At 49.9% G+C, this 17,607-nt stretch overlaps 1 protein-coding gene across 2 annotated transcripts in view; it reads left to right on the top strand.

Annotated features, from left to right (window-relative positions):
• RUNX3 (RUNX family transcription factor 3) overlaps positions 1-17,607 on the top strand; it is a 135,060-nt gene that overhangs the window by 57,774 nt on the left and 59,679 nt on the right. The window contains exon 6 of one of the 2 annotated variants that reach the window (XM_077337642.1): positions 8,681-8,837. In XM_077337642.1, the coding sequence (XP_077193757.1) occupies positions 8,681-8,837 (157 nt within the window). Of the gene's footprint in view, positions 1-8,680; positions 8,853-17,607 lie in introns of both variants that reach the window. The other variant, XM_077337643.1, reaches the window with a different exon arrangement.

Below are 17,607 nucleotides of genomic sequence, written 5' to 3'. Positions count from 1 at the left end.
GCCCCCGCCCCCAAAGCCCCCAGGGGCGCCCACGGAGGGAGGGAGGCAGGCGGCGAGAGGGGCAGCGCGGGGCGCACGACCCCCAAGGACCGGGCGGGAGGAGAGGGTGTCTCCGGGCGGGTTCCCGGCGCCTGGCCAGGGACGGGCGAGGGCGCTTCCCGGGCGAGGGTGCCGGCGGCTGGCCGTCCAGTTGCGCGCTGCCCGCGGGAAACACGCTTCCCGCCCGCTGCCGTCGGCTGCCCTGGCGCCCCGGAGGAGCCGCGAAGCGCTCGCCACGGTTTCCGCTCCACGGCTGCGCCGGCGGCAGCGGCTTTTCGGCAGCCGGCTCAGGTTTCCCGCGGCGCTCCCGGGGAAAGAAGGGCTGGGAATCGGGGGAGCCCCTTGAGAACAGGCCGAGGGGCCCTCCCCGCGCAGCCTCTCTCTTCTCCCCAAAGGAGTCCGGAGGGGCTGGCTGCAGGGAGGTCGGGGGTCCCCGCCCCTAAGCTCTGACCCCCCGCTGGACCGCGGCCCTGCCTGCCCCTGCCCCTGCCCCTGCCCCTGCCCCTGCCCCTGCCCCTGCCCCTGCCCCTGCCCCTGCCCCTGCCCCTGCCCCTGCCCCTGCCCCTGCCCCTGCCCCTGCCCCGCTGCTTCGAATTCGGATAGAAGCGGAGAGGGAGGCAGGTAGCAGAGGCTGCGGGGTGCGAAGGGAGGCACGGCAAGCGAGGGAAGCCTCAGGTTGGCCGCGGTGGGCGCCGCAATCCAGCGACGGGCGCCAGGATGAGGCTCGTTTAAACCTTCCGAGCAAAGCCCCCTGTCCAAACCGGAGTCACGCCGCAACCGGTGCCCAGCTGAAAATCCCTGCCGGGCGCTGGAGGGGAAGGATGCTGGGGCGTGGATGAGCGCCTTATGGCCGCCGGCCTTTTCTGTCTCGACGGCAAAGTTGGTCCTGCTCCACCCGTGAGAGGAAACCCGAGCTGGGCCAGCCGTCCCGGGAACAGACCCGCCAGGCGGGCCTGAGCGAAGGGCCCTGATCCCGCTCGCCCAGTCCAGAGCCCCCGGCGCCCAGCGGCAGGCGCGTCGCGGAGGACAGGCGGCTTGTAGCCCAGGCCGGATTCTTTTGCCGGGGCGAGCCGCGACCGAAGACCGTCCCCCCCCTCCCGTGCAGGCCAGGGGCCGAGCTTGGGTGACCCTCCCCCCGCCTCGCCCGCCCCGGGTCCCCGCCGCGGCCTGCAGAGCGTTTGGGGCCAGGCCAGGCCAGGCCAGCCGGGGTTTGAGTGGGAAGCCCCCCGTGGCGCTGCTCCGGGCTGATTTGTCCGGCGTTTCTAGTCCTCAAGGTCGAGGGAGGGGAGGGGAGGGGAGCCCGTTTCGTAGGCAAGCTTTCAAGCTTCGAGCCCGCTGCGCTTTTGACAGTCGGGTGCGCGGGAGGTGGTCCCCGCAGGGAAAGGCAAAAAGAAAGGGCCGGGACCCTTCTCTGGTTCGCAGAGGGACACCCTTCGAGACTTGGGCACAGGAGAAACTTTGGAAGCACCTTTGGGCGCATCCCCCCCCCTCAGGGGAAAGGCCTCCGGACGGCGCACAGGCGCAACCCTCGGCGGCGCAGAGCCAGCCTCTGCGCGCGTCGGCGCCCACCGTTTCGAGCCAGCCTTCCGCGCCGGTCACAGCGCACCGCCTGGCGCTCCCGGGCAGACGCTGCGGGCCGGAGACGCTGAACGCGACCACGGGCTCACACGGCAGCGACCCTACGCGGCACCGCAGCCTTTGCGCAGAGCTGCTCCCGTCTAACACCCCCCCCCCCACACACACACACACACTCCCCCCCTCCCCCCCTCCCCGGGTTTTCTGAAAAGTGTCTCTCGGTTCAAGGTTGGATCGAGCCCCCTGATGGAAATCGGCGGAGCTTCCTTGTAAATCTTTTGTTATTGTTGTGGGGAGGGGGGGGGAGTTTGCGGGCAGAGCTCGAAGCCCGCCTGGTTTGGGAGGCGGACCCTCCTCCGGGGGCTCGGCCGGGCTTTCCACCCGAGAAGGCGGCCTGCTGTTTCTCCCTCCCGGGGATCTGGGCGGCGGCGGCGCCTTCCCCACAGCCAGGCTTCCGCCGCGTTCCTTTCCGCCCGGGGGGAGAGCTCGAGCTTCTTCGCTGATTATTTCACTCCGTTCGGAGGAGCGTTTGAAGTTTAAAGGGAGTCGAGGCTCATTAAGGAGCTGCGATCCCCCCTCCCCGCTTCAAAATCAGAGGGAATCTCTCGCGAAGAAGCGAGCGGCTCGCCTGTATCTGATCAACCCGAGCCTCCTCTCTTTCTTGTTTTAATAAACTGCCACGAATCTCGCCCCAGTTAATGGATCGTTTTAATTTAATTTAATCTCTGGCTTCTCTGAGGTTAAATAGATCTCTCTATTTTGATCTCGCGCTCTAATTAAAAACAAAAAGAACGCGCGCACACACAACGCCCCCCCCCCCCACTACGCTCCCGAGCCCATCTCTTTTCCACTCGGCTGCCAACTCAATCGAGGTCTTCCACTGAGGAGTGGAAACCTGCAGGGCAGGCTTCCAGGTGAATGCGGTTGTGAGAAAGGCTTCCAACAACAACAGCAAGGATTATTATTATTATTATTATTATTATTATTATTATTATTATTATTATTATTATTATTATTATTATTATTATTATTATTATTATTATTATTATTATTATTATTAATAATAATAATAATAATAATAATAATAATAATAATAATGTTTTGCAAACTCATCAGATACGAGATGCCCCGAGGAGCTTCCAATCCGCAGTCCAACTGATAAAACAAAGCCCTGTTAAAATACCCTCACAACACCCCTGCTGAGGAGTAAAGCTGCACTGTTGTGCAAATAAAATCAGAGTCCAGAGGCACCTTTAAGACCAGCAAAGATTTATTCAGGCCGTGAGCTTTCGAGGGCAAGCACAATTCGTCAGACAGACAAACAGGCAGGAGAGTAAGTCCTGCCGGCGACCTCGGAAGCCAAACCGGATCGGCCCCTGCTTGTGTGTGGAGGGGAGGCCGGAGGCAGGGGCAGGCAAGAGCGCCCTGGCCTGGCGCCGCCAAAGGCACTTCCCGCCACCGAGTCCCGCTGAGCCGATCCGCATAGCACTTGGGTGGGATCCGAAGGCGCCCCTCACTGTAGCCCAACACCAGAGGGAGCCGGTGTGGTGCAGCCGGAGACTCGAATCTGGAGAATCGGGTTTGATTCCCCTCTCCTCCACACGCAGCCGGCCGGGTGACCCTGGCCTATCCCCAGTTCTCTTAGAGCTCTTCTTGCAGAGCAGGACCCCCAGAGCTGTCTCAGCCTCACCTCCCCTGCAGGGTGTCTGTTGTGGTGAGAGGAAGGGAAAGGCATTTGTAAGCTGCTTTGGGATTCCTTTGGGGAGTGAAAAGCGGGGTATAAAACACCCAGCTGGTCTTCTGGAATCGTTAGATGATGTGCTGAAGGCAGCTCCCTGCCCTCAAGAGTTTCCACAGTCCTGCCAAAACGAAACCCTTCTCAATCCGATTTCAGTCTGCTGCCCTAGACGGCAGAGGCATTCCAGTGGATCTAGGCGTAAGGAGCTCTGCATAGTCTTGCGCTGGGCCACGGCAGATTCCCTTCACAGAGAAGCCAGAGGCATTCTGGCTGGAATTGCAGAAATCCGGGGGGGGGGGGGCGACAGCTGGCAAGACACAGGTGCAACAAAAGGAGGGGAGGCCTAACGGTGTAAGGGATGCCAGAGAGGCAGAAGGCAAGCAAAGGTGCACTGTGCCACAGCACAGCTGGGCATTAGCAAGGGAATCTCATTGCTCTGGGCTATGAACATTCCTCTGCTCTTTGGGTCTCTCTCCCCTGCTGGTGGAGTTGCGACTAGGGCCTATTGGGCACATGTTGGATAATGCGCTTTCAATGCACTTTAGAAGTAGATTTTTCTGTTCCGCACAGAAAAATCCAGCTGCTAAAGCAGAGTGACTGTGCATTATCCAAGGTGTGTAAAAAAAGAACCAGGCTTCTACACCAAGCTGAGGCCAGTCGACTCAGAGGTAGACGATCCCTCCTGGGACAGACATGAGAAGCTGGCTGGCTGCTGTCCCTGCAGGCATGGGAATGAGGTGACCAGGTGGCCCCTCCCTGTCCCTAATTCCTTATGAGGGGATGTGGTGCGAAGCCTCTGGGCCCGACAGCATGTCATTTTCCTGGCCTCTTGGCCTACCTGGAACTTCCCAGAGAGTCCCTTTCATTTCAGTGAAAAATCATTTCAGTGAAAGGGAAAAGGGTAGGGATCAATTTGGTTTCCCAGTTCTGTTTTATTTTGGGGAGGGGGCCACCGGCTAAAATGTGATTGTGGATTTGCCATGGGAAGGGAGAGGTTGGACTGGCATTTTTTGTAGGTGGCAGACACTGAAATGACACATGATTTTCACGTGATTACAAAATACTACTTAAGATTGTGAAGTTAAGCGCACTATTCTAGGTAGCATGCCCCCCCCTTTTAAAAATCACACGCACAACCCTCCTACAGAGAAACAAATGGCCTGATTTATACCATCAGGATTTTTCAGAGGGGAAAAGGTCATCTCTCAATTTATTTATTTATTGTTAAATAAATTATTTTGTTAGAAAAGGGACCAAGTTTCATGCCTGTGCTTACCTGGAAGGAAACCTTACTGCACTCGGAGGTACTTCTGAATACACGTGCAGAGATTTCAGCCAGACCAGGGTGGTAAAGACTCTAGTCCTAAATGGATTGGTTCCTATTTGCTGGCTCAAAATGAAAGGGACTGTCAGTTACACACTAGAAGCAGAAACGGAAAATCTTTTCCTTTTTAAAATGGCATTGATTGTTAAATCCTTGCTGTGATTTTTTGTTTTAAGTGGCTGGGGAAAACTCTTATTGCAGCATCATTTAATTAAAACAATTATAGTGATTATTTTTGATCTGATTCCGCTCCTACACGATAAGACACTCCGGTGGAGCCTTTCAGACTAAATAAATAAATAACTCTACGCCAGCAGAAGCTCTGGTGAGTCAGACCTTGCACCGGTCTGATGCACGGCAAAGGGCCCCTGGCCTTCAGTTTTATTCCGCTGCTGCTGGGAGCCCACCTACACACTAAAAACAGCATCACCTTAAATCTCTGAATAATGAAAATGATAAATAGGAATACATTTAAAAAAATTCTGGCACTGTTAAGACGGTCAAATCCTCTTGGGTTTCCCCCTTACCCAGACTTAGATCCCGTGGGTCCATCACCCACTCTTAGTTTAATCTTCTTTACAGGAGTGTGTTGTGAGGGTCTAATGGGTGAGGGGACTGATGGGCTGCACCAAGCTTCTAGAAGGAAGGGCAGGATTTTTAGAATGTAGTAAATTAAAATAAATATGTTTTTGAACTCTGCAACAATAAGTCCAGTAAAGCTCAGGTGTATTAGGGAATGATTAATTTAGGGAAGGTGAAATGAGTCACACATGTTTTAAATTTTATTTGACTTTTATTGTTCATCTTTGTTCAAGGATTCTGTTTTCCCCCAGACTTCATGCATCATGAAGTGGGCTGGGCTGGGAGACAGCAACTGGCCCATGGCCACTCAATTCCCTTCATGGTGCAGTGTAAATTTGAACCCAGATCTAACACGCCATGTTCAGGCCCACCACAGTGCCTGGAACTGTACTGGATCAATTATAACCAAATTCAGGGAAGCAACACAAAAAATAATATTTAGTACAACCTTTATGGACACAGTCCTTTCAGGTCTTGTTGATTTCAGTGTAATCTCCAGTTGCTTCATTTTAGGCTGGATTGAGACCAACCAATGTTTGAAATGTGGCACTGCAAGTTTCCCAGGTTACACAGAGATCTTCCTCTGGTTAGAAGTGGGAGCTGGGATGGTAGTGTTTTTTAAAAAGGATCTTGTTCAACTCACTCTTCTACATGGTAGCTGAGACATTCTTTCCCCACAACTGAGCTGCTTGCTTTGCCAAACCGGTGTTTATTCAAAATAGCCTCGGTCCAATTACGAATGTATCAAAACCCCAAAGCAGGAGTTTGGCTGGGCCTTCTACCACCAAAGAGGCGTAGAGGAGCTTTTTCCTTACCTATATAAATCTCCTTACCTGTATAAACCCACAACCCCGTTCAGAGAATAAAACGGAAACCATGCCTCTCTTTCAAAGCACAGGGAGCCTGGATTGCGATGGCAACACAGTCTTCAACTATGAGTCTCAGCAGATTTGGGGCCTCAGTTCGGGCTCATTAGAAACTGTCTTTTTGCTTTATCATACATGCATGCACACTTTTAATGCCCGATTTAGACCTGATGCTGGCAGATTTTAAAAATTCCTATCCTGCAATCTTCTCTGTGCCTGGTGTGTTTTGCTTAAACTGGGGGCTCGTCTGTCACCTTGTGCTTCTTGAAGCATGCCAGAGATCCATGGCCAGCGGGAAACCCTCTGAGTAGGCTAAACAATGATAAACATGATGAAAACACATAAAATAGCACGGCTTATTTTAACTACAGTTGGTGTCTGAGAGATCTACAGCCAGGCAGGTGTCGCAGCTGCAGACTGATGTGGCATGCCTAGCACTGCAAAGTCAAACAGAAGCTGGGTGCATGCAAGCTCATGCAGCTCCCTGCTTTCTGTTTACTGGCATCGCAATAAATTGGGTATGCAGCATCGCTACACATGCCACATAAGGGCCCTGCTATGGTGGCCGTGTTCCAGGTTGCAGACTCCTGGCATGCTACTGTGGTAAACGTGGCCACTTAGCATGAGCTGCTGCCCCTTTTAAATTAGATTCAAAGTACGTGTGGATAAATTTTTCTCCCCTGCCAATGTAATATTCAGTTCAGGCCCCAAACTGCCTTTCTGTTGGTTCACATATCTATCCCGGGGGCAAAGGGAGGGGCTGAGAAACCCTTTAAATGGCTCGCTCAGAAATAGATTCCACTCGATGTGAATGAGAGTTATGGAATCAAAGCCTTATGCATGGGTGAAATGTGGAAATAGATGGGGAGTAGGTGGAAGACCTGCATTTTGTCATGTTCTCATGAATTCATTAATTAGTAGGAGCCAGTTTTGATCATCGGAACTGTCAATTAACTAGAAAAGTGTGCGTGACTCTAACAGGGAATCTGAAAAAGAAACCAGCCGATGGTATCACTGTTTAAAATAATGAGTAGCTACTTTATAGTCTATTAAAATCCCGTTAATTTACTCGGGAGAACATTAAAAAAACAACAGAAAAGCAGGTTATAAATAGTCCTGTTTCTAACACCCGATTGCCCAATAAAAAAATATATTTGAAGTGCTTTATTCACTGGCTGAAACCAAGAAGGCTGGCAGTCCAATCCTTAGCAGAGCTGCACCTTTCTAAGCACGTTAACTCCAAAGGATATAGAACTGTATAAGTCTGTTTCAGATTGCATTGTAGGTTTGGGGATTTTTTTTAAGTGTAACTTGGGCTAGACTGTGGCTCAAAGAATCCCACACTTCCTACAGCATGTAGAAAACAAGCCCTGTGGTTTCTGTGCAATACAGATGTATTTCAACCCAAAACTCTCGAACTGATACGAATATCTACTTTAAAAAGTGGCTGGCCACTGCGCCAGTCACTTAAGCATTCACACCATCCCACCTGCAGTCAGGGCAGGGGTCTTCGTGTACTCTGGGGACCCCCTGGACATATAGGAAAAATTGTTTTAAATTTACTAAAATGGAAAGGGGAGGGGAGCAAAAGATATGGGGAATAGAATCAATTTTTTTGCAAAAAGAAAGAAAAGAAGACAAAGTGATATGCCTGCTGAAGCTTTTCAGAACTTAAGAAATTCTAAAAGAATGTACATGGTTTGGGGACAGATTTCCCAATCATTTCTCTCCTCCCCCCTGCCCCAGCAGCGGCATATATGGCTATCACAGGTATGGCACATGCCCTGGGTAATGCTTGATTGGGGGCACCACCGAGCAGCTCCCACTGAAGTCAGACAAGCCATCGTCAGATAGTGAAAAAACAATTTTCTGAAGATATAGGATCTATCTTGGATAATGAAACTAGAAAGAAAAAAATCCTTGCCATTGATCAAATCATAGACTAATTTGCATCCGTGAAAGCAAAGAAGGTGCACTTATAATTTCCTGCAGTGCCATAATTTGTTAATTAAAAGATTAATGAGCTCCACTTGAGCTTACTCCAAAGCTGGAAGGACTCCAGAACATGACCTGATGCGCTAATGTTACCTGGAAGTGACATAGGCTCATCAAGGTCATCAGGAGGTGTTTGCAATAGGTGCTCTTTTCTGTCTTGCCCCCCCTTCCCCCCCAAGATCTCACAGATCGGGCTTCCAAATATATGTCAAAACTTAGATACACTGCTGTAATATTGATGTATGTGTTCAGTTCCTAATGACTTCTCCCCAAAAGGATTTGATCCTAACCATGATCCTAACCGGGAGTATACCTGCTAAGGTCAGCAAATTACTCTGAGGCAAAAAGCCACAGGATTGGAGCACCAGATTTTAATTCCCCCCCTCCCACCCAGCCACCCACACACCCAAGATTGTGTCCTTCTCTGAATGGTGCCCTTGAGTGCCATGCTGGCTTCTCAGCACCAAAGTCACAGACTGTCCTCGAGCAGGCATAACAAAAAGTTTATAATAAAACCCTGTGTTTTTCTCCCTCCTGGTTGTTCTTGCTGTCGAACTCTAGGTAGTCGCCCTTGGGGATGTGCCAGACGGGACTGTCGTGACCGTCATGGCTGGCAACGACGAGAACTACTCGGCCGAACTCCGGAATGCCTCTGCCGTTATGAAAAACCAAGTGGCCCGGTTCAATGACCTTCGCTTTGTGGGACGAAGCGGCCGAGGTAAGGAGACCAGAGGTGAATAAAGGCTCCAGGGCAGGGCTGCAACCATCCATTTCTAAATTTTAAGCATTTCTTCCGATATTTATGCTCTACTTTTCTCCTTGATGGGGAACCAAAGCTGCACACAACAGTGTTCTCCCTCCCTTCACGTTCTCCTCACCCGTAGGGTAGGCTAGGATAAGCCTGATTGGCTCAACGTGGGGATGCTGCAAGTGGGGGCCTTTCCCTTCAGCCAAAGGAGCTTCCATTGCATTGACTCTTGGTAAGGTTTGTTCCTGCCAGAAGAAAGTACTTGTGATAGCAGAATGGATCCACAGAATCCAGTCAAGAGGAGACTCATTGGGCTGTGGTAGATGGAATTTTAGGCTTGTTTTAAGGAAAATCTGGATTCCTATCTGGTTGATACTCAACCTTGGATGAGTAATTGACTCTCACCGTAGCCTACCTCACAAGACAGTTGCACTCATTTATCACCACCATCTCTTTCATCTTCTGTTTAGAGCTGCCAGTTGTTGTTCTTGGCAGGAGGAAACCTGAGGTCTTACAATAAGAAAGGCCCATGCATAGGAGCACCCACACACAAGTGGGGTCAATCCAGAGAGCCAGTTTGGTGTAGTGGTTAGGAGTGCAGACTTCTAATCTGGCATGCCAGGTTCGATTCTGCGCTCCCCCACATGCAGCCAGCTGGGTGACCTTGGGCTCGCCACGGCACTGATAAAACTGTTCTGACAGAGCAGTAATATCAGCGCTCTCTCAGCTTCACCCACCTCACAGGGTGTCTGTTGTGGGGAGAGGAATGGGAAGGCGACTGTAAGCCGCTCTGAGCCTCCTTCGGGTAGGGAAAAGAACCAACTCTTCTTCTTCTTCTTCTTCTTCTTCTTCTTCTTCTTCTTCTTCTTCTTCTTCTTCTTCTTCTTCTTCTTCTTCTTCTTCTTCTTCTTCTTCTTCTTCTTCTTCTTCTTCTTCTTCTTCTTCTTCTGTACGGGGTTCGTACCTGCATTACTGTCAAGGGTTCACCTCTCTGTTCCCTGCTAGTCCCATAACAATTGTTGCCTGCCAGTCTCATCACATACTGGCTGTCCCAGAAATCCACCTACTCTTCTAATAGGCCTCAACTTAATGCAGGGGTAGTCAAACGGCATCCCTCCAGATGTCCATGGACTACAATTCCCATGAGCCCCTGCCAGCAAACACTGGCAGGGGCTCATGGGAATTATAGTCCATGGACATCTGGAGGGCTGCACCCCTGACTTAACGCATTTCAATTTTTAAAAGAGCTACATTTGGTTCCATACTGAACCGATCAAGCCTTAATTGAAAATGACAGGTGCAGCTCAAATAAGATGGTTGCAGTGGTTTTGGTTAAGGTTTTGCAGGTTCCTCGTGGGCAGGGAACGACTTCTTTTCTTCCTTGCCAAACTTTGTGAAGCGTGGCTGTGAACAGAAGGCGCTGCCTTTCAATAAAGTAAATGATTTATTTTAAAAGCCCTAGAACACCACGTTGAATTCCTTGGAGAACAGGGTGGGATACACAAATGACTGAAGGAAATGAGGTGGGAAGGTTTCCACGTGGCATCTTCAAGGGCGTTTGCTTGTTTGTCTGAGCGGCAGCATAAGTCGTGGTGTCCTCCTGCAGGGAGGATCTGATTTGTTCTGCTTGGCTCTGCTGAAATCAGCAGCAGCATTTTTCACACAACCCCTGCCCAAAGCACCCAACCTGCAGGCTGACACCTACTGTGGACGATGCCCATTATGTGTCCCTCTAAAGAGAAAGGTCAGCTTGTCTGAAGTGGTGAGATTTACCTTCATTGCTGCTCATTGAATGCTGATGAAATGAGCTGCCCTGCATCCCCTGGAGAAGGGTGGCACACAAATAGAAAAGTAAAGTGAAATAAAAATAAAGGAAGGTTAGACAGTGAAACATGTCAAATCGTTGTCAGTTTGGTCTGCAGCACTGGCTGTTTTGTTGTCGTCATTGTTGCTTAAGTCAGTGTTGGAGGCAAACTTTTGCTTTTTAAATAGATTGGTTTCTCAGTCCTCTTCCAGGATAAATAGGCAGTCTCTGTGCAATTTGCAGAATTCCTATTGCCTCCCAGCACAGTGGTGTGAGCATATGGTTCAGTGGTAGAGCAGAAGGCCCCAAGTTCAATCCCTGGGATCGCCTAAATCAGGGGTAGTCAACCTGTGGTCCTCCAGATGTTCATGGACTACAATTCCCATGAGCCCCTGCCAGTGTTTGCTGGCAGGGGCTCAATTGGAATTGTAGTCCATGGACATCTGGAGGACCACAGGTTGACTACCCCTGGCCTAAATAATAAATAATGTGGGGTTTTTTTGTAGCCCACCTTTCCTGGAAGCTCAGGGAGGGTGACAACAGTTGTAATATAAACCCAGTAAAACGTTTTCTATCTCAATAGCCCCCAACGAGTTAAGGACCTGTTAAGGATCAGGTCACAGGTGATATTGAAAGCCCTTCATTTGAGACCCTGGAGCACGAGTGGCCAAACTGTTGCTCTCCAGATGTCCATGGACTACAATTACCATGAGCACCTGCTAGCTGACAATGACTCATGGTAATTGTAGTCCATGGACATCTGGAGAGCCACAGTTTGGCCATCCCTGTTGCTGGTGTGTGAAGACAACAGCAGCCTTGATAGACTGATGCTCTGATTCAGTGTCAGGCAGTTTGTAATTTCTGTCAGCCTCACCCACCTTATAGGGGAGTTGTTGTCTGGATCAAATGGTGGAGGGTAGAATGATGTTTTAGGACCCTGTGGATTAAAATTGGGGTATAAGTATAAAAATAAATAAATGAAGCATGGGGTCTTGCTGCGTGGGAAACAGGAAAATGGATGCACTCAAGGTAGCGGCTCTTTTCCAGGCTTGGTTCAGTTCTTCTTTCTAGACACAGTTTGGGGACTGCTGTTCTCAGCAAACTCAAGATGTGGGTGTTGATGGCTTCATGTTTTTGTTTTTGGCACTTGCTCTTGACAATTGGCCTTTGCTCAATGGTATATTTTGCATGGCCAAGGTCCTCTCAGGTCCAGTCCTTCACATCTCCACTGAAAGGACTCCGAGGAGGAGAAGTCTTTCTGCCTCTTGCGATCTTGAAGATCTGTGCCAGTTCAAGTCCTTGTCATAATGGCCCAATGCTCTGACAGGGATGCCAGTCTCCAGGAGGGGCATGGAGATTTCCCAGAATTACAACTGATCTCCAGACTATGATGCACAGCTTCCCTGGAGAATATGGCTGCTTTGAAGGCTGGACTCTCAGGCATTGTACCCCACTGAAATCCCTTCCCTCTCCAAATATCTTTCTCCTGAAGAACCCTCCCCCCCCCCCCCAAAAAAAATCTAAGAATTTCCCCACCTAGAATTGGCTACCCTAGACTCAACAGAAGACCATTACATATATTTTGGGGGAGGACTGAAGCTTGGTAGAAGAGCACCTCCTTTGCATGTAAAAGATTCCAGGTCACACCGTTGGTATCGCTTGCACCGGTTGCGTGAAAGCCTTAGTCAGTCTGAGTAAGATGGACCAAAAAGTGGGTCAGCATGAAGCATCTTCATGAATTCATAACCCCAGTGGAGGTTAAGGGCCTTGAACTGATACTGCTGCATTCCCTGCCCAACTACAAATCCCAAGATTCTCTGGGAGAAGTCATGATGTTCAAGAACTACCATCTTTGTAGTATAGGGTAAGAACTGTTGAAGCGTCAGGGGCTTTCTATGGGAACGACTATTGTGAGTGATGTGACAGAGGTTTATAAAATTGTGAATTAAGTGGAGAAAGTTAATAGAAAGAACTTTTTCCTGTATAATACTAAATCCCACAGATCCCCTATAAGTTTGCCAGCTCTTGGTTGGGAAAGACCCGGAGACATTGGAGGTACAGTCAGGAGTGGGCAGGATTTGGGATGGGGAGGGACTTCAGTGTTATATAATGCTGTGATGTGAAGTCCACCCTCCCAAGCAGCCATTTAATACATGAGAACTGATCTCTGCGATGTGTTGATGAGCTGTAAAACCGGTGTGTGTGTGTCCCCAGGTGTCACCTGGGGCCTGGCATCCCTACCCCATGAAAGTGACAGGAAATGGATTTGGGATGGACAATAGGATATATTTATTTGTTTATTCATTTTTGAATTTATAACCCGCTTCTCCCAGCAAGCTGTCTCATGGTGGATTACAGATAAAGCCCCAATACAAACACAAACACTTCTTATCTCAACTAGTAACTAAAAATGGGATTCACTGTTCACTGTAATGAGGGCTTTACAAGGGAGAAGGGAAGAGTCCATCAATAATTACTGGCACGATGACTACAGGGAGCCTCCTTGTCCAGAGGCAGTCACCCTCTGAAGACCACTGCTAGGCAAGTCTCCAGGCCTTGGCTTCTATGCCCCCTTGGTTGGCCTTTCAGGGCAACTGTTGGGCACTGTGTGAAACAGGATGCCGGAAGAGACAGATCACTGGTCTGACCTAGCAGGACTCAAAAATTTGGGGGGTGATATGATCATATATGGTCATGTTGAACATGGCCACCCCCACCCCCCGGCCAGTAATGTACACAGCTCTGCTTCCCAAACATATTCTGTACAATGGTGCCACTTCTGAGGTTTCTCGAAACCTGAATAATGTTTCAGGGGGTTTTTAATGGTAAAAAAGTTGAGAAAGGCTGCAGTAGATGTTCTTAGGCCCTAAGCAAATTTTTACATTTTTTTTAAATGGCCCATCGGCAATAGATGCCACTGTTTTTAGGGTGAGGTTTGGGGTTTTGCATGGACTGTCTCTGCAATATCTGTGCAGGGTTTGCACAGGCTCCTTCTCAGGGGATCTGCTGTAGCCCAGCTCCTCAGAACACTGAATACGGACATAGCAAGCCCTGTAAGGTGTCCTTTACTTAAAACTCCTCAGCATTAAGGCCTAGTGATCTTAAGAACGATTTGCGTGTAATAACTGTTTACTTGTTGCTCTGGATGAAACCTAAATAGTTTACATTCTTTCAGACATTTCCGCTTTTCCTGTTGGCTCCTGACCCAAGTTGCAGGCTTTTCTTTCAGCCTCTCTCTCTCTCTCTCTCTCCCCCCCCCTCTCCCCCCACCCCTTAACTGCTTGCAGGTTGATGAATGGAAAATGTTTTGCTTTTATGAATTAAAGCTTTCATTTCTGTACTCAATTATTCACTGAAGTCTCCTCCCTTCCCCCTCCTCTTTTTCCATCCTCCGTCCACAAATTTCCAAACTGAACGCAGCTCAATCCAAACTTGACTCTTGAATTCATTACAACCCCCCCCCCCGCACCCCACCCCCCACGCTTGGGTCTCCATGTCTGGCCGAAGAAATTACGGTAGTCTGGAGTCCTTGGGAAATGTCAGGGATTGGGTTTCCACTTCAAACAAAGCCTATGGAAGTGAGCAGAAAGGCTTTTGTCTTTAGGTGTAAAATCTCATGCGGTGTAAAAACTCTCTGCTAAAAATCTCTCATTTTGTAGCAGCAAAAATGACTGTGTGCAGAGGACAGATTTCTGTAAATAGATATCCTTGAGGCCAGCGTCTAGAACCCTATTCAATCTATCAAATCCCCATAGGGATGCCACACTCCCATCGGGATCCCCTGGAATTATAGCCCATCTCCAGACCAAAGAGATCAAATCCTCTGGAGAAAATGGCTGCTTCGGAAGGTGGCCTCCACAGAGGTCCCTCCCTGCCCCAAATCTTGTCCGCTCTTGACTCCACCTAAAGTCTCCAGGTATTTCCCAACCCAGAGTTGGCAACCCTACAGTCCCACCCCCTACCTTCTTCCAAGGAGGTCAGGGCAGCATATTACAGTTCTTCCCTCCCAAATATTTTCTGCACAACAATTTTGCAAGGTAAGTTATACTGAGAGTGCATGACTGGCCAAAACTTAGCTACAGCCCTTTGAAAGCTGTTTCTTTTTACTAGGGGATGCTGTTGCAGTCTGTGCTCCTCTTCCATACACAAAGCTTTTATTAAAGGGACAGGACATTTGATCTCCGGGCCTCTTGACAAGGCTGCAGATGTGTGGGGATCTGAATCCAGCACTCTTCAGAAGCAACCTCACACTCTCACCTCTATACCAGGCCAGTGTAATGAGGGGGTAAGGTAAACTGCTCCGCAATAGATGTCAAATGTGCGGGGGTCTTGTTTTTTGCATGGCCAGTGGCAAGGGGGAAGGTCTCCTTAGAGAGGAGCTCCCACCAAGGATGACCTGCACCCAGGATTCTTGAGAACTAGGGTTGCCAGGGAACCAGCCACTGAAGTCTGGAAACCATTTGTCATCCTGGGAGCTCACCAGGCCCCATTCTAGAGGCTGACAGTCATACAACTGTGGTGGCACCTTGGCTGAGAGGAAGTCCCTACTAAAGTTGCCAGATCCCGGTTGGAGGACTCCTGGAGATTTGAAGATGGAGCATGGGAAGGACACTGTGGTACAATGCCCTCCAGTCCACCATCCAAAGCACCAATGTCCTCCCAGGGAACTGCTCTCTGTGGTCTGTAGAACAGCTGTAATTCCAGGGGATCCCCAGGTCCAACCTGGAGGCTGGCACCCCTGGTCCCTTCCCAGGAGTCTGGCTAGAGCCAGTAATTCAAGAGGTCTGCAGCTGGCCGTGGTCTTGGCCCTTCATGGCAAGGACAGTGCTCGTGGGCCTTCTGCAGGACTATTGCAGCAACGTGTGAGGTGAATGAACGTGTGTTAGTGCCTGGCCAACGGTAGCCCCCTAGGCCCCAGTTTCTAAACCCAAAGCCAGAAGAAATTGTCTGCGGCAGTTTGTGGCAGTTTTGCTCACATGCTGTTTTCAGGGAATGAAGCATGATTACTTTGCTCGAGTAGACCGGGGGGGGGGGGGGGCAAGGCAGCCAGCCCCCTCTTCTTCAGGGTGATGTACTTGCAGAGTTGTCACACTACCATGGAAGTACTTAAAATGACTCCTAGAAATGCTCGCAGCCAGGGTGGTGTCCTGGTTAGTATGCTGGCTCTGAGGCCCAGATTTCCTGTTCACTGAGGGACTTTCTGCTTGTCATTCCCCCTCAGCCTAACCTGAGAGAGAAGGGAAACCATGAACCCTTCGGGGGAAAGGCAGGATTTTAAAGAGTCCTAAATCAAGCGCGTAAATGTTGTCTCATGGTTCCCTATCCCTATCTTTCTTGAGGGAGAGGAAGTGGCAGATGTCGAGAGAGAACGATTTGGCAAAGGAGAAGGTAGCCGCTGAAGGAACTGAAAATCCACATCTTGCAGCTGGGGGTGGGGATTCCAAAGACGTGCAGTTTGCTTTTGGGGGAACTGATACTACTTTTCATGACTGCTGTAGGGACGTAAGAGCCAGCTTGGTGTGGTGGTTAAGAGCGGTGGCTTTGATTCCCCGCTCCTCCACATACAGTCAGCTGGGTGACCTTGGGCTAGTCACAGTCATGATAGCACTGTTCTCACAGAGCAGTCTTGACAGAGCTCTCTCAGCCCCACCTACCTCACAGGGTGTCTGTTGTGGGGAGAGGAAGGGAAGGCGATTGCAAGCCACTTTGAAGACTCCTCTGGGTAGTGAAAAGTGGGGTATAAAAACCAACTTTTCTTTTTCATGGTGGTCTGTTTACACATGACTGAAGGCAAAACTACATGATGTGTATAATTGTATTGATCTCTTCTCTTCTCCCCCCACCCCCGCCACACGGCAGCTGTGGGGAAGTTATTCTCCAAGCGCTGCAGATCTTTCAAAGTTCCCCAAAGCTGTTGTGTACAATTCATTACTGGTTAAAAACTGCATTCTGTCATTTGGGCTTTAAAGATATCATCGGTCCACTCTACCCCCAGACTACCTGGCCTTGGAACGCCAAAGGCAGCTTGTTTGAGAACATTCTGTCTGCCGACCACCACTAAAGCAGAGTAGGTCAGGTTGCCAGCACAGCCTCAGCAAAAGGAGGAAGAAGGAGGCGTGGTTAGCCCCTTCTTCGCTCTGCTTCTGCTGGCCTTGGGACTCAGCTGGCACCACAAGAAGGAGAAGAAGAGTTGGTTTTTATACCCCACTTTTCACTGCCCAAAGGAGCCTCCAAACACCTTACAATCGCTTGCCCTTCCTCTCCCCACAACCGGCACCCTGGGAGAAAGGTGTGGCTTAGAGAGCTCTGAGAGAACTGCTCTGTAAGGAATAGCAATCAGGGCTGTGACGAGCCCAAGGTCACCCAGGTGGCTGCATGTGGAAGAGCAGGAAATTAGAAGCTGCTGCTCTTAACCACCACACCACACTGGCAAAGGTGGACAAAGAGACCCCTTGGATCTCAGTGGTGACACTGTAAGGTCACTTGCCGCTTTGGATGTGGAAGTGATGTCACATTGTCAACCAGAGCTCTCCAAATTTCGAAGAGATTCGAGGGATTCTTAGAGCATTGTGCAGTGCCATGGCATCACTTCCCGTTCTGGAATGGGAAGTGGTATCACCACGTTGCCCCTGCTGCTTTTGAAGTCTGTGCCCCCATTTTGCTCTGGAGAATTCCCAGCAGGCGGCTGGCAACCGTATCCAGCCAGTAGAGTTCACTGAGTGTCTTGATGGATAGCAGCCTCCTGAAGAGCCCTGGAGAACTGGAAAACTCACACACTGTTGACTTTCATTTGGGCTGGTTCTAATAAGAGACATTATGTGGGCTGAGTTCTTAAGTCGCTACACGAAAGCCCGGATACAGTTCTCATCCTTTCAGCTGAAGCAAAACAATAGTTGTTGTTTTTTTCCCCCATGGGTGCATTTTTCTCAGCATGTT

The sequence above is a fragment of the Paroedura picta genome, chromosome 5, assembly GCF_049243985.1.
Source record: "Paroedura picta isolate Pp20150507F chromosome 5, Ppicta_v3.0, whole genome shotgun sequence".
In the NCBI taxonomy this organism is placed as follows: domain Eukaryota; kingdom Metazoa; phylum Chordata; class Lepidosauria; order Squamata; family Gekkonidae; genus Paroedura; species Paroedura picta.
Note: the sequence above shows the minus strand (reverse complement) of the source record. Positions and strands in the feature narration are given on the sequence as shown.